This window comes from Lynx canadensis, chromosome B2, assembly GCF_007474595.2.
Source record: "Lynx canadensis isolate LIC74 chromosome B2, mLynCan4.pri.v2, whole genome shotgun sequence".
In the NCBI taxonomy this organism is placed as follows: Eukaryota; Metazoa; Chordata; class Mammalia; order Carnivora; family Felidae; genus Lynx; species Lynx canadensis.
In genome coordinates, this window is record NC_044307.1 from 133,040,135 (window position 1) to 133,057,777 (window position 17,643).

The 17,643-nt window shown below is 38.3% G+C and overlaps 1 protein-coding gene across 3 annotated transcripts in view; it reads left to right on the plus strand.

The window, feature by feature from the left end:
* ADGB (androglobin) overlaps window positions 1–13,675 on the plus strand; it is a 164,493-nt gene extending 150,818 nt beyond the window's left edge. For all 3 annotated transcript variants that reach the window (XM_030316536.1, XM_032593262.1, XM_032593261.1), the window contains 3 exons: window positions 5,972–6,062; window positions 6,810–6,996; window positions 13,026–13,675. In XM_030316536.1, coding sequence (XP_030172396.1) covers window positions 5,972–6,062; window positions 6,810–6,996; window positions 13,026–13,211 — 464 coding nt within the window. In that variant the 3' untranslated portion in view covers window positions 13,212–13,675. The remainder of the gene's footprint in view (window positions 1–5,971; window positions 6,063–6,809; window positions 6,997–13,025) is intronic.
* Window positions 13,676–17,643: the final 3,968 nt, after the last annotated feature.

The window sequence follows — 17,643 nt, forward strand, 5'->3', positions numbered from 1 at the left end:
CCTGAACACAGACGCTTTTTGTTAATCTGTGATATGCTACATGGTAGATTTTCTTTTTACCTTTTATAACAAGTTTTAAATATTTGGATTCTAAAATTCTGGAGGGGAGGAAGTTTCAGTGGTGTACGAGCCACACTAATTTGGTTCATTTCTGTATAATGGAGATTCGTATTTATTCACTAAAATGAGTGCAAATCCAGGGCACCTGGGTGGCTCAGCCATTCAAACGTCTGACTCTTGATTTCGGTTGGGTCGTGATCTCAGTTTTCCTGAGTTCCAGCCCTGCATTGGGCTCTGTGCTGTCAGTGAGGAGCCTGCTCAGGATTCTCTCTCCCACTCTCTCTGCCCCTTTCTTGTTGGCGTGCTTGCTCTCTCGAAATAAGTAAATAAACTTTAAAGAAAATAAAAAATAAAATGAATGTAAATCCTCGATTGAAGGCTTTAAGGAGAAAGGTCTTTCCATGCTGGCCTCCATGTGGAAGGATTTCCCCTAAGCAACTCCTGGACTTTCTGTTGGTAAAGGACTTAGTGTCCCATACGGTTGAAACAATGAATTGGGCTGCTCATAGGGGGTCCTGAATCCCCTGCTCGTCCCTGAGTTGGAAGCACTACCTATGACTGAGGGGGCTGCAAGGGTCAGCTGGCTCTAAAGTCCTGTGACCCTGGATGGTTGGCCTTTCACATCAAGCTACATCCTCCAACCATACCTGTATCAGGAGTACAATCTTACTCTTTATGTCCCTACTTATTCAGAACCCAGGCAGGAGAGGAAGATATTTTGGAAGGATGCATCCTCAGAAACACCAAAAATGGTTCTCTTCTCCAAATGGCTAAACCACTCTGAGAAGCTTAAAATTGAAAACTGTTTAAGGTTAAAACACGTCCTTGAAGGGTTTCCACAGGGAAGAAGAAAATTCCAAAGTTCAAAGGGTGTTTTACTATAGTTACAAAAGATTTGATTTTTGAGCCAATATTTTGAAAGCAAGCACTCATTTAATAAATAATAACATACATGACATAACACTAAAGCTTATTAGAATAATACTTCTCATTCTATATGAACATTTAATTTGTAGAGTGGTTTTGCATATATTATCTCACTAGAGCCTCCCTGAGCTAAACAAACCATATATTGGTATCTCTGTCTCAAAATTGATGTGATTGATAAATGCCTCACCCTAGGGCAGGAAGCCAAAACAGTTTGTAGTGAATCAAACCCTAGTTCTTGGAATTCCGCACGTTGTGATCTCTAACAGAAGGCAAATTTTTCCCCACACTCGATTAGAAACCTGTGGAATGAAAATACAATTAAATTCTGAGGTCAACTGTTTATTTACGTGCTAATAAGGTAACTTTTTAAGTTGCAAAAATTGAATGTAATCATGATTCTTCACACCAGCCTCGGGTACTGTGTCCCACAGGCGTGGTGGAGATTTCATTTATTTTTTAAAGTTGATTTATTTTGAGAGAGAGAGAGAGAGAGAGAGAGAGAGAGAGAGAATGCACAAGGAAGAGCAGGGAAGAGGCAGAGAGAGAATTCCAAGCAGGCTCTGCACTGCTGACACAGAGCCCGATGCGGGGCGGGAACCCACTAACTGCAAGATCATGACCTGAGCTGAAATCAAGTGTCAGAGGCTGAACCAACTGAGCCACCCAGGCGCCCTGCTTTCACTTTCACTGTGAGCCCCAGACCAGTGCTGTGAAGGGCTGGCTGTGTCAGTGTTGGCTCTCCTGCTTCTCAGGTCTTCATACTTTTGGCCGGCAGAGTTTCATACCTTTGTACTAAAGTTCACATCCCCGTGAAAGAGTGTACTTTGGGCAGAAAGGAAGGGGCAGGAAACACGGAGGAAAGGTAAATGTGAGCAGGAGTGGACAACTGAGGGCAAAGCAGCCTGTCCTCAAGCAAAATTCCCCCAAAACATTCTTAAATGTGTTTTATTATAATTCTTATTGAATATAAATAATATAACATATGTATAATATAATAATATGAAAATATATTATATATAAAATAAAATATAAATTTAATCACACTTCCAAGTAAACTTGAGCCCCTCTCCCTCTGAGAAGAGGGGTGCTTTTGTGTCTCCCGCACATCTTATAGCACCGAAACACTACCATGTACTCCAGGTACTGCGGTAGTAGAAGGAATCCTGTTTGAGAGCCATGGGTCTGGCTGTCCGGCTGTTCTCTGGAACTCTGTATGTTGTTGCCACCTCTGCTGTTGGTGCCTCCGTCATATTGGCCCTCACTCCTGGGGAAGCATCACCCAAAAGAGATTACAGATCCTCTGAGAGCTTTGGGTGATCTGGCCTCTACACACCTGGAGATACTTGTGATTCCCAGAAAACTACTTTATTCTTGCCACTTTATATTTTCTTTTTTTTTTTTTTTTTTTTTTTTTTTTTTTTTTTTTTTTTTAAATTTTTTTTTCAAAGTTTATTTATTTTTGGGACAGAGAGAGACAGAGCATGAACGGGGGAGGGGCAGAGAGAGAGGGAGACACAGAATCGGAAACAGGCTCCAGGCTCTGAGCCATCAGCCCAGAGCCCGACGCGGGGCTCGAACTCACGGACCGCGAGATCGTGACCTGGCTGAAGTCGGACGCTTAACCGACTGCGCCACCCAGGCGCCCCGCCACTTTATATTTTCATACAATAGGTAACTTAGATGATTTCTTTCATAGTACCAGAGGACATGGAAATGATGTCATTATGGATTTTACCCCTACGCATTCTTCCTCAATACCAAAGCCATCATCAAGGTCAAGAGTATAAACATTGCTTTCAAATTCCCTTTGATCTCTGGGAGCCTCTAGAAAATTCCTCTTCCAGAGGTTGCAGGTGATCTCTGTCTTTATTCCCACATCTTTTGCCAGGCCATCACAATCACTAGGTCTTAAGCAGAGATTCTCAGACTACCTATGATGAAGTCACTCTTCTTCCCTAGTCTGCTGGAAGCTGAAACTTTTGAAAAATGTAATAAAATGACCCAGTGATGACCAATTACTATAAAGATATTTCTAAATACATATTCTCACTTTCAGAACTTATCCCATAGAGACTCAGTTTGCAAAGGATGGTACCTACACACACACACACACACACACACACACACACACACTTTGGGCTGTACTATTCTAGAGGTACAAGACTGTCATAGTACTCTTATACGCTTTTCTGACACAACAGAGTTTTGTAGAAGAACATGAAAGTTAATCCTTTCTGTCCCTTTCCCACACCCTCTTCTGCTTAAATGTATGTTACTTGGCAGGATGTAAGAAAACACAAACATCTAATTAATCAGAAAGTATTTTCTTTCCAAAGTCAGCAGAGTTGGTGTCTTATAGAAATCACTCATGTTTGAACTGCCAAAAATATACCCAGCATAAGTAGGTATGTTCATAAGAAAAGCAAATGAACTTTAGATGCCATAGCAATCACAATGAAAAAAGAAAAACTATTGGCCACTGATTTCGTTTCTTTTTTTAAAATGTTTATTCATTCTTTGAGAGAGAGGCAGAGACAGAGAGACAGAGCATGAGCGGGGAAGGGGCAGAGAGACAGGGACACAGAATCGGAAGCAGGCTCCAGCCTCTGAGCTGGTAGCACAGAGTCCAATCCAGGACTTGAACTCAGGAACCACAAGCTCATGATGTGAGCTGAAGTCAGACACTTAACTGACTGAGCCACCCAGGCACCCTGGCTACTGGTTTCTAAAAAACATATGGTAAAATGTTAATTCCTCAGGATTGTTTTATTTAATGTTATAAAATAAAAAACTTGATTGAATTTAAGTTTTAATAATGGAGTAGAGTTGAAATATTCTGTTTTCTCACATGGACCATGTCTTTATGTTTTTGAAAAAATGAAAAATTAATTTGGATATTATTTTAAAAATGTTTTTAAAGGTTTACATTAGATTACATTTCTGAATGAGTGATAATTTTTAACGAGTTGTTATACATTAAGCACTTTAACAATATTTCTGAAGGCTATTGCAACCACATGTAAAAAGCAGGATTAGTAGGCATGAGACCTCTTGCATGGGTTTGACATATCCTCTCCCAAAAAGCAATAATAAACTGAAAACAATTAATTAAAATACATTTTAGGGGCACCTGGGTGGCTCAGTCGGTTAAGCATCTGACTTCAGCCTAGGTCATGATCTCACTGGTCCCAACTTTGAGCCCCGTGTTGGGCTCCCTGCTGACAGCTCAGAGCCTGGAGCCTGCTTCAGATTCTGTGTTTCCCTCTCCCTCTCTGCTCCTCCCCCACTCACACTCTGTCTCTCTCTCTCTCTCTCAAAAATAAATAAACCTTAAAAAAATTAAAAAAAAATTTAAACTCTGAAAGCATACAACTAAATTAAAAAAATACAAGATACAAGATTAATATATAAAAACTATTTTTATGTCTACATATTATCAATGAGCAATCAAAAAAGTAAATTAAGACAATTTCATTCACAGTAATGTCAGTAACAAATGTATGGAAATTTAACAAAAGTGCAAGACTTGTCTACTGAAAACTACAAAACATCACTAATGGAAATTTTTAAAAATCTAAAGAGGGAGGCTGTCCATGCTTTGGACTAGAAGACTCACTATAGTAAGATAGCAATTCTCCCCAAATTGATCTATAAATCCAGTATAATCTCTATCAAAATTCTAGTAGACATTTTATAGAATTTAACATCCTGATCTCAAAACTTATTTGGAAATGCAAAAGACCCAGAATGATCAAAATAACTTTGATAAAGAACCAAGGAGGAGGATTTCAGAATTTCTTTGAAGCTAACAATAATCAAAACACTACAATTCGACAGTTTCTTTAAGAAGTTAGATGTCATTTTACCATTCCTAGTTACATTGAATACCCAGGAAAGGCAGATGTGTAGAGACAGAGTCCATGGATGTCTGCCCAAGGCTTGAGGTGAGAATGGAGAGGGGATGTAAAAAGCCCAGGAGATCTGCGTGGAGAGCGGAAATGTTTTGAGACTGGGTTTTGGCGCTTGTTGCGCAACTCCGTAAACTTACTAAAACGTATTGAATTACACTTTTAAAATGGGGGAATTTGATGGCATGTAAATTATACTCCAGAAATTTTTAAACAGGAGATTAAATGTCCTGGGAAGGCTGAATGGTTACTATTTTAGACTCTAAAGTCTCTTGTTTAAGTACGTTCTAGTGGGTACCTATGGGTTCCTGGGGTAGAGATCTCCTGCTAACTTGATTTGCATTCCGTGTATGTTACCCACTCCGCTGGATCTACAAGTTTCTTGAATTAGAGTACTATGTCTTAAGTATTTTTACATTCCACCCCCATAATGCTTATGAGACCTTTCACGCCTAGACTAAGCGTTTTCAATATTGGGTCACTTAATTTGTTTATAATGAAGTACAGTAGGACTTTTCCTTTTTGTCTCTACCTTCACTTAACTACAGTCATGATAACGTTCTGTTACTTTGCTTATAGAGTATATGCACTTTGCCCATCTCCTTCATTTTGCTGTAAGTACAGTAACACCAGCTAGAGGACAAATACGAAATATCATTAAATTTTAATAAAATCATATTGAGTCACATTAAAATAAAGTCACATTAAAATAATATTAAATTAGGTAAGTCCAATCAGTGTTTTTTTTTTTTTTAATGTTTATATATTTTTGAGAGAGAGAGAGAGAGAGAGAGTGCAAGTGGCCGAGGGGCAGAGAGAGAGGGAGATACAGAATCTGAAGCAGGCTCTAGTCTCTGAGCTGTCAGCACAGAGCCTGACCCGGGGCTTGAACTCCAGAACCGTGAGATCCTGACCTGAGCCTAAGTTGGATGCTTACCTGACTAAGCCACCCAGGTGCCCAAAATGGTGGTTGTTTTTCTTAAACAGAAGATATTATTTTTAACTAAAATGAGATATAACTGTCTGTTAGTGTCTATTCTTTTTTGAAAATCTAGGACTTATTTTTTCAACAGGGCCTCGTTCGCGATCCCCAACAATTTTGGAAATGTCTCCACAACTTATTCGAAAAGCACTAGAATGTGTAGACATAGCACAATATGTACGGTAAGTTTTAATAGACACGATTAATGCAAACATCTCTGTTCACAGAATTTTTGATACAGGGATAACCAGTTACTAAACTAGTGAAAATTTGAAATTAATTGCTTAATATATTTTCAGTATATTCAAATTTCTAGATGTACGTGGTTTTACATCTTCCATTTAGCAAATCTTTTATTAAGTCAATCATAAAAGCATTTAAGTATTTTCTTTAACATTTTAGTTTGCAAGCTGATTAAGGGGAGTTGAGCTACAGAAAATTCCCACTAGGTCTGCTGGCATTATATAAGTAGGTTTAATTTAATTTAATTTAATTTAATTTAATTTAATTTAATCTAATTTAATTTTTTAGTAGGTTCAATTTTATTAAGAAGAAGACAATAGGATTAATAGAGAGATAGTTACTCAAGCATACTTATAAGTTTGAAAATATTTCAACATTATTTAGCTGCATAAATCAAAAAGAAAACCTCCAAAATAATCTCATAGTTTCCAACACCAATCCCACGAACACCTTATCAGATGGAGCATCGAATTTTACTGGTATTTCTCTAGAATTGTTTCCTAAAATATTAGTGAACCAGTAAATGGAGCATAGCCAATCAAAAAATAACAGTGTATTCTTTCTATTGCTAATATTCTATTGGATTCAGTCTACCACACTGTCAAGACGAATTTAAATTATTTGAATTCTAAAGTTCATCGCAGTGTTCCCAAATGACTTGTGCATCTCCTGTGATGTCTTTGTAGAAAAACAAGAGACGCTGATCCTGTGCTACAAACAGAGGATCTGAACCAGCAGCAGGCAATGCAAAAGGCAGAAGAGGTGCACCAGTTCCGACAGTATAGGACCAGAGTACTCAGCATTCGAGACATTGAGCAAGAGGAACAGCTTAAAATAAAGGATAAAATCCTGGAGATGTATGGGGAAATGCGGGTGAGTCTCAACATACACCCATGGGTCAGAGTTGATACATTCTCTTATAATGTTGAAAAGATACCATAGAATCATGTAGGACCTGGGTAGAAAGACATTTTGAAAGTATTTAGTTGTCAGCTCCTCAGAAAAGGTGGAGAATTGGTGAAACACATTTAATTTCACTTACTTCCTTAAACCCCTCCAAAATGCAGTATTGGGAATCTATCCACAAAATAAGAAGGAGAAAGAAGACAATGACCAAATACTTGTGAAGTTGACAGAGAGCTGGATGAAGAACGTATTAATAGACTTGAGGCACCCAAATTGTAAGGTGGCAGTAGAAAAGCTCTTAAACAATCAATCCAATTCGCTCCATAGAATCCCTAAAAGGCTCAGCAATTGGTGGCATCAGCCACATGAAGAAATGGAGGTGAGGTGGGAGGAAGACAAGACTTTTGGTTTTGCTTGGCTTGAAGCTATTTAAGAAGTAGTTCATTTTCAGATCACCAACTCAGTGTTTTGTAGCCAGGTGACTGTCCCTCCACCCTAGCAGAAGACTAAAGTTGCTTTATTTAGACAAGGTCCAAAATGAAAAAGGGGGGGGTGGATTAGCGTAGTGAAGAAGACCAAGTTTAATTAAAAATGGAAGTATCATACAAGTAATGGGAAAATTCGATAAATATATATCGCTGACTTCCACTATAGTGGATAAAGACTTTTTTTTCCTCCCTCTTTCCTACAACACACACACACACACACACACACACACACACACACACACATACACACACACTCCCAAAGATACTGATGGCTACAAGACTTTCTAAACGTTTCAGCCACAGTGACATTAGGTTCTCTATGTTGTTTCCAGCACTAGCTGATCTGAGGAATACGCTTCTTTGACACCTTCTCTTGTTTGTCCAATAGGCATCTTAAACCAAACCTCTCCAAATCCATTATTCTATCATTCTTGTCATTTTTGCCCTCTCTTTCATGTCAGCCCGAACATTTCCTCCATCAATATTCCCCACCCAGGAAGGGCAATTGTAGTCTTTCCATTGCTCAGAGTACAGACTTTGGAGACATCCCTGACTTCTCTTACCTCCCTCATCTAACCCGTAATCAACATTTGCCAACATTACCTTGAAAACATATCTCTAATTCAATCACCTTTCATTCTCTCTACCCCGACCACCATAGTCCAAATGGTCTGTGTTTTCTATTCAGAGTGTCCTATTCAGTGTTTTCTATTCTATTGCCATAGCCTCCTGACTGATCTCACTGCTTCCATCATGTCCTTCTACAATGGAATCTCTGTTAGAAGCCAAAATGACTCTAACCATGAGGATAAACTATTTTATCCTGTGGTAACAGACAGCCACAGTGTCTCAGTGGTTTAAGACGGGTTGGCAAACTTGTTTTCTATAAAGGGCCAGATAGTAAATATTTTTGCCTTTGCAGACCATATGTTGTATCTACTTAACTCTGCCGTTGTTACCACAAATTCAAAGATAACGCCTACGTGTGTTTCAATAAATTCTATTTGGAAAACTAGGCAATGAGCCAGATTTTTCCATAGGCCTTTGTTTAGCAACCGCTGGATGAAAACAGTAAAAGAGTATTTCTCCTTGTAGCTACAGGTCCAGTGAAGTTGAGCAGAGCGTCCTTCTCACAGTTACATTTCATTGTCACATTGCATTGGCCAAAGCTAGTCACATGGTCACATACAACTTCAGTGAAAGAATTAATGTTGCTGACACCGTGATTTCAAATTTCTAGCATCAGTAACCCTGAGACATTAAATTACTGTTCCTTAAGTCACACAGTCTGTGGCACTTTGTTACGAAAGCCCTAGCATGCTAATACACAGTGCAGTGCTACCCTAGGCCTGGAGAACAACTGCAGACCCTTTATGAACTGCGCTGGTGCGGATCATAGTACATCTTTAAAATGGAGAGTGGGACTATCTCACTCCTGTAGTGGCTTCATTTTCCACTAAGAAATAAAGGCTTAACTATGGTGTCTAGAGCTCTCTATAATCTAGTGTCCACTTTCCTCTCTGATCTTTTTCTCTCTGATTCTATATGCTTTCCTTCTTTTGTTTTTTTTTCCAAACTGACCTCACCTTTCCACTAATAGCCAGACATGTTCCCACCTCTGAGCCTTTGGCTTGCTCCCACCTCTTCCTGGAATATTCTTCCCCTAGACAGCCAAATGGTTTACAGCCTCACTTCCTGCGATCTTTCATCTATTGCCATTTTATTAGAGAGATCTTCTCTAAGCTATTATTTTTCAATTAGCACCCTTCAAGATTTGTATACCTGTATCTGGCCTTATTATTTTCTTTACAGGATTTACCATGGTTTAGCATGGGAAGGTATGTATTTGATACATGTTATTTATAAATATTAGAAGTATTTCTTTATCATATATAAATATATAATATTCGTATATAACATGTATATGTATATAACATACACACATTTTAAATATATCTTGTGTAGAATATAGATCATATGTGAACAGGAACTTTGTTTGATTCACTGTTGTATACCCCAAACCTGGAAGAGGTGTCTATTTCACAGAAATTTGTTTCAAAAATGAATCAGTGAATCCATAAATGGATGTTAAAATTATGTAAATTCAGCTCATATCGTATAGAAAATAGTTTAAATTAAAATATTATAAGACAAAAGGGAAATTCATTATTGCCAATCAGCTAGTTTCTTTCTGTGTTTAAAAGACAAGAAAATGCAGTAGATGGGAAGGCCATAAGGGAAGACGTATCACCTGGGATGGTTTTTAATTCAGATCTCATTCTTTAAGTGTGAGGTACAAAAATCCTAGTTTTGATTGAAGCTATCTTAATAGAAACATCGTTAGCACGACATTTTTCATCAGAAGGGAGAAAAGCATGCCTATCCTCAAGAGGTTACAGATATATATTAAACTTACTTTACACTAAACCCTTTAGATGATTTTTTCTCTCTTCTTAATATGGCACCACTATCATCTCATGCAGTAGGTTTAGTAAAGCCGATTTTATTGTGGTAGATACAGTGCTTTGCTTCCACCCAAAGTGTGGAGAAGAGCCTGGTTCTGACATTTAGCTCTTCTGCAGTCTCCACTCAACTTCTGCAAGTTGCAAAACCAGGCAAAATTTCTTGAAGAATTCAGCAATGAAGACAAAACAGTCACTCTAGAAGATTCTCTTCTGGTTAGCATCAGTTCGTTCATCCTTCTGTTTTTAATTATATCATTCTTGAAACAGGAAACCGTCAACAGGTTGAACCATAATTGTACCCATACTATCAGAAACGCAAGTGAAATGAGAAAGCCAAAGCCTCTTCATAAACCTACATTGGCCCTTAGTTATCACTGCTTTATTTGTGAACATTTTCAGGGAAGCCATTTCTAGAATGTTGCCATTAAGTCAGTCATTAATAGGTCATTAACTCAGTTCTTGCCTATAGCTTTGAAAATTACCCATTTTTTGGCAGGGGTGGGGGGTGGGGAGGGCAGGGGTGGCTCAGTCAGTTAAGCGTCCAACTTCGGCTCAGGTCAGGATCGCACCGTTTCAGAGTTCGAGCCCCATCTCGGGCTCTGTGCTGACAGCTCAGAGCCTGGAGGCTGCTTCAGATCTGTGCCTCCCTCCCTCTCTCTCTCTCTGCCCCTCCCCTACTTGCACTCTATCTCTCTCTCTTAAAAATAAACATAAAAATTTTTTTTAAAAAAGAAAATTACCCTTTTTTTAAAAAAAATATAAACTATATTTAAGGACAGTTAAACTATAGAAACTATCCTTACCCGTTTATCATTTTCTGACAGTTCCCATTTCCACAATTTATTCATTCAAGAAATTTTTCTGGGCATTTTTGTATCAGGGACTGTCCTAAGCATGAACAAAAAAGATAAACCCTGGCCATTGTGGAGCTCACATACTAGTGGAGCAAAAGACGCTAAAATACAAACACAATATATAAATACAAGGTATGGTATGATAGAAAGGGAAAGTGTTGAAAAAAAAGAAAAGTGGAACACTACGAGAACACAGTGATTCAGAAGAGATACTGGCTGGAGTAAAGGCCCCGGGGGAGTGCACACTTGATCTTGGTGTGTTAGAGGCAGGACAGCAAGGAGGTCTGTGCCCCCGGAGCAGAGTGAGCCAGGGGTAGATGAGTGGGAGGGGAGGTCAGAGAGGAACTGGGGGAAGTGGACAGACAAGGTAATCACATAGGGCTTGCAAAAGACTGTAAGGACATTAGCGTTTATTCAGAGGGATGTACGGAACCACGACAGGGTTCTAAAGAGCAGAGGGGTAACATCTGACTTCCATTTTATTTTTAATTTTTTAATGTTTATTTATTTTTGAGAGAGAGACAAAGACAGGGACATGTGTGCTCATGCACACGCACATGAGTGGGGGAGGGGCAGAGAGAGAGGGAGACACAGAACTTGAAATAGGTTCTGTCAGCACAAACCCCGGCACGAGAAGCGAACTGACGAACCGTGAGATGATGACCTGAGCCGCAGTTGGACACTTAAACAACTGAGCCACCCAGGCGCCCCTGGACTTCTGTTTTAAAAGGAGTACTCTGAATATTGTGTGGAAAACAAGTAAGTATGGAATGGGGCACATGTAACAGCAGATAAATCTGTGAGGAGGCGGATGCATTGGACACATAACAGTGGTTCACACCAAGTTGCAGAGTGGAGGTAGTGAAAAGCAATTGAATATTGTATATATTTTGAAAGTAGACTCAGGATTTTCTGATGGATTCTTGGTATATTATAAGAGAAAGTGAAGAGTCAGGAAATACTCTGAGGTTTTCACTTAAACAACTGATAGGGTTGAGAGGCCATCAAATCTGATGGTTTGAGAGGAAAGAAAGATTTCAGTTTGGGACATTTTTTGATATATGTATTGGACCAAAAAAAAAAAAAAAAAGCATTCTTGGGGCATCTGGGTGGCTCGGTTGGTTAAGCGTCTGACTCTCGGTTTCGACTCAGGTCATTATCTCATGATTCATGAGTTCAAGCATCACATTGAGCTCCATGTTGACAGTGCAGGGCCTGCTTGGGATTCTCTCTCCCTCTCTCTCTCTCTCCCTCTCTCTCTGCCCCTCTCCTGCTCATGTTCTCTCTCAAAATAAATAAACTTAAAAAAAAAAAAAAACAGAATTCTTAGATATCTATTACAGTCACATGGAGATGTTGAATAGAAATTACATATATAGTTCTGGAATTTGGAAGAGAGGTTTGGGCTGGAGATTAAAAAATTTGGGGGACCCATCAGTAGAGAAATGAATTTAAAGCAATGGGGCTACATAAAATCAGCAAGGAAAGAGGCCTACGATCTAAGATGTGGCCATCCCCTCATTTAGAGATGAAGGAATAAAAAGAGAGAGAGAGAGAGAGATGAAGGGGAAAAGGAGAAATCAGCAAAGGCAACTGATACAGAGCAGCTAGTGAAGTAGAAGAAACTTCAGTGGGATGTATTGTCCAGAAAACCAAGTGAATCAATTGATCCCGGTGGTGAGAGTAGAGGTGAGTAAGAATGGGACCCAGATGTGATTTCAGATTCAGTTTGGTGTCCTTGAATGAAAGCCAAACTGACAATAACAAAGGTAACCAGTGAACTAGGTGGTATTATTTGAAAGTTCTTCAAATATAGTTCAGACACATTTCATTGGGGCTAGAACAATGTGGGAAACTAGTAACTTAGCACAATCCCTGTGAGGGACACAATGAGCTGCATGTTTTATAGATTATATTTGAACGCATACCTATCTCTTCACCTTTCTCTCTTTTTTCTCCTACTGATGCTTTTATTCCCCGTTCTGTTAAAATCTCTTGTACCCCTTTGTTGCCTTCTCGTGTTTCATGTATTGGTAGACATTTGAGACCATAACCTAATTTTCATCTGGCCTCAGTAATTTGCCACGTGAATCTATGGGCATTAGGGAGGGATAAAGGGATTGCTTTCAAAAATTTTTTTCTCTCTTTATCAGTAAACCTTAATTGCTTGAGGTTTTGTTTTGGAATAGGACTCCTTAGATGAAGCCCGGCAGAAGATCTTCAGTGTCCGGGAAGAGTATAGAAAGAAGTTGCTGGAAGCTGAGCGCCTAAGATTGGAAGCTCTGGCTGCGGAGGAAGCAGCAAGTCGGGCGGAGACAGAAAAGAAGACGCCGGTTCCTGACACACGGGAAAAGAAGAAAGGAAAGAAGAAGTAACCAGAAGGAGCCCAAAACTCACCTTCTTCTGAAGAGGAAAATCCCTTTATTTGTTTATTTTTTTTTTAGTGATCTATAACCTTTCCTGTTGATAAGGTATTAGGCCAATAGAAAATAGAAGTTTTCCTTCTCAGAACTAGTTTCTGCATTTTATGGTTCATTTGTTGTTGTTGTTGTTTTCCCAGAAACCTATTATTTGAGTAATCATTAGAGTTTAGGTTTCTCTAATTTCAATAAAAATCGCCTCAACATATTTAGAATGCAATAAAATGTACGTGTCTCCCTCTGAATTGCTGCATTTTCAGCGAGTAGTAAAACAGGATCAGAAATGGGCTAACAGGATTGCATTTGAAAAAATTCAACGATGAGGAAAATAGCTACGGTTCTTACAGGAAATTTTGTTTCTAACTTGAAAGACTTTAAAATATTTTTAAAATATGCTTCAGTCTTGTGCTTTTTTTTTTTTTTTTTTTTTTTAAACTGAACTTCCATAAACGTCCTTCATTGGGCAAAATCTGTTGTGGGTTAAGCTCACAGCAGCTAAGCGCGAACTCTGAATCCTCACAGCCCAGGTCACCCAGACTTAGGGAGTGTGATCGCAGACACATCCCTTGTCACGTGTCCCAGCCTCGTGTTTTTTGTAAGACCCAGAACATGTTCTTGTACACCAGTTATAGAAAACTGCAGTGAGTGCATTCACCGAGGCACGTGATAGGAAATGAACTGCTCCCAAAAGCACACTTTGAATTCATGACTTTCTCAGATGAAAACTCCCAACAGTATTTTTTAATCAGTCATAGCTTTTCCACTTTGATAGGTGTTCTTCCTTTTTTCATTTATTTAAATCTTTAGTATTAAAATGTTCAGCTCTCTGTCTATACATATATATGCAGTTTTAAATTTTTTTTTTAAACGTTTATTTATTTTTGAGACAGAGAGAGACACAGCATGAACGGGGAAGGGGCAGAGAGAGAGGGAGACACAGAATCGGAAGCAGGCTCCAGGCTCCGAGCTATCAGCCCAGAGCCCGACGCGGGGCTCGAACTCGCGGACCGCGAGATCGCGACCTGAGCTGAAGTCAGATGCTTAACCGACTGAGCCACCCAGGCGCCCCAATGCAGTTTTACTTAAATGTGCAAGCACATGCATTTTCTCCCTATTATTCTTTGCCTAAACTCTCCTTCATGACCCTATGCTCTGCCAGCCCCGCGAAATAATACATGATAACAACCTGGTATAAATGGTTCCATGTTTGTCATTCATCTCATATAATCACACATCAATATTTTATATTATATCATGGCCTATTTTTACAAAATGGCATTTTATTTTACATGCTTCACCATATCTTGATTTTTCTCCCCAAGCAATACAAAACCTCTTTGAGACAAAAGTAATTCATTCTGTTTTAAAACCTTTTTTTAACGTTTATTTGCTTATTTTTGAGAGAGAGCATGAGCGAGGGAGGGACAGAGAGTGGGAGACAGAGGACTCTCTGCGCTGACATCAGTGAACCCAATGCAGGGCTCAAACCCACGAACCGTGAGATCATGACCTGAGCCAAAGTTGGACACTCAACTGACTGAGCGACCCAGGTGGCCCAGTAATTCATTCTTTTTGATTGTTGTGAAATATTCCCTGGCACAAATATATCATAATCGACTCAGCTAATTCTTCTTTGAAGGATATTTACTTTGTTTCCGGATCTTTTCCATACAAGAAAAAGTGGTAAAAACAGAAACGAGGTAGCATGATGGTAGATTTAACAAATTATTTCCTAATAAATAGAAAAGAAATATAACGCCTGTCCTTTAAAAGGAAGGAAAAACGAAGGAAATTATTTTGTAATAAGACATTATACATATTACTGTATACAAGTTCGGAGTGACTACACTGGAAGCACATGGGACACAGGACACGAGGTGCAATGTTCATTCCTATGCTTGGAATCACTGACAACGCAGTAGATACAAATGCACACAGACTGACTTACAGGTGGTTTGTAATTGTCACTCAAATTTTTGGAATGGGGTTGCCATTGGTGATACATTTTCCAAAATGGTGAACAAGCTTGGTAAATTTTCAAAGATAACCATGCCTTAGTGTATGCAACTGCTGCATCCGTGAAATATTCAGTGAACTTTAAATCTGTGCAAAAAGTACCTTTGCTTTATGTATCTTACAGAATCAGGTTCTTGGGTCATTATCTTACCTTTAGACTATGTGAATGATGGGCCATTCAAATCATATAGAGGTAAGAGAATTCTCTGTTGTATGTGACTCTTTCAAATTTTGAGGGATAGCTAACATCCTTAGCCTTCAATCAGTAAATAGCAGTAATTCTCTACCATTATTGGGACAACCCAAAATGCCCCCACATATTTCCTAAATATTCTCCCCACTGAGATCATCTCCATATAGAAGATCAGTAAATATTAATGAGAAGCTGAAGATAGTAATGTCTGTGGATCTTAGTTAATAAGTAACTCCATTAGAATACATAGCTAGATAAGTACCCTCCATTGTGTTGATCGAGTTAACCAGGGTATAGATACAAAACATCTCATAGTTCCTACAATCCTTAGATCATTGTCTTTGACACATGGATGGCCTCTCATTCAGTTTCTTTCTCCATATTCTCCTGCCATCTACCTCTTTCTATGCCCTCAAGTACTTTAAGGTCAACCCTCCTCCCCCTACCTCAGGGGCTCCTGTAAGAGCAGAGAAAACAATTTTCTCTTCTGCAGTCACAGGCCTGCCTCTGAGTCAATAGTAATAATCCCCAGGGTGCAACTCTAGTGATTATGAAACATCGTTACAAGAGCAGTTTAACACCTCAGGGTCTCCAACACCTCCACCGAAGAATAGGATTGTGGCTTTCCCTTTTGCAAAATCACAGTGTTTTCTGAAATGTAACAAAGGAAGGTCTTCATTTAAATGGATCAGAAAATTGCTGACAACTTCCATAAACTTTTAACTAGCTTTTAGAAATCAAGTTTTCAAAAACAAAAAACACTGACTTCTGGTCTCTGAGCCCTCTGTTACATATAGACTATTCTTACCCATTAAAAAAAAAATGTTGCATGATATTCTGACACTCATTAAAAAAAAAATGTTGCATGATATTCTGACACTCGTTAATTGATGTTTACCTTGTGTCTCAGTTTTGTTCAAAAGAAACCCTAGCCATCCACTGCCTCTTGGAAAATGGAAAGTAGTGGGGGAAGCGACAAGAAGAGCCATGTATAAGGGAATTGCCTCCGAGAAGAAACTGTGTGCCCTGGGCCATATTCCAGGTGGGAGCATTTATAACAGACTAATGAAAGTTTTCAATGGCCTTCACAGGACATTTCTGAAATTAACATTATGAAAGAAACTTGTTTTAAGCTGGTGCAACATTTTTTGTCTAATCAACTATGAAACAGTCTATTCATCTTGATTTAGATAAAATAGTTTCCAACCACAGGTGTGTTTTCACGGAATAGTTTCATTACATATTGAAGACTTTGCATGTGCTCAGAACTTTAGGCTAAACATCCTTGTTTTTGGTACAGGCACAGAGGGCAGCATCAACAGACAGTATGATTTATTTTTTAAGTGAACCCATATAACAAATTACCATGTATAATAATTTCAATCCATAGCTTTAAACAAATCTAAGTTTATCCAAATAAATCAAGCACTTTTAATACGTTTTATTAATTCTAAAAAAATCCTTTTCCCATCTGGCATATAATACAATGACACTATTTTCTATGTTTATCAAACCATTGATTTCAGAATCACCAATACAGATAGCATATGAATATCTCTTTCATTCCACTGTGGGTGGTTGATATATTTATAAAGATATAAAGAAAATTTGTAAAAAATGTTGTTTGCTTTTGTAGAAAAGATTCCAAATTACTATTTTACATAGAAAGACATCAGATAATAATAATAATAATAATAATAATAATAATAATATAAATCAATATAGCTCATTGTTGAAACTGGGCTCAGTTGGTTAATATCTCTATAATATTTTACAGGTTTGAAAAGAAATTTTACATGCTATTTTCACTAAGAATATTAGTTTAAACTTGTGCAAATGGCCAAAATCATATTAGATACAACCTAATCAAGAACTATTTGATTAATGATGAATTAATGATTATATTGTTATACAATTAATTATATACAAAATTGTTTATATGTATTTTTTTCTGTAGGAACTTTGAAATTTCCATGTATTTTTTTCATGAACTTAGCCAATTTTTAACTCTGTTACTTCTGGAGTAGCATGTGCCCAAAGTCTGCATATTTTACAACATAATGTGTGGAAAACAACTTTTGGCAAACATAGTTTTGTCTAAGACCATCATTGCCATAGCAAATCGTCTGAAGCCATTAACTATTAAAATAAGCCAAACCATAAGAGACTCTTAAAAAC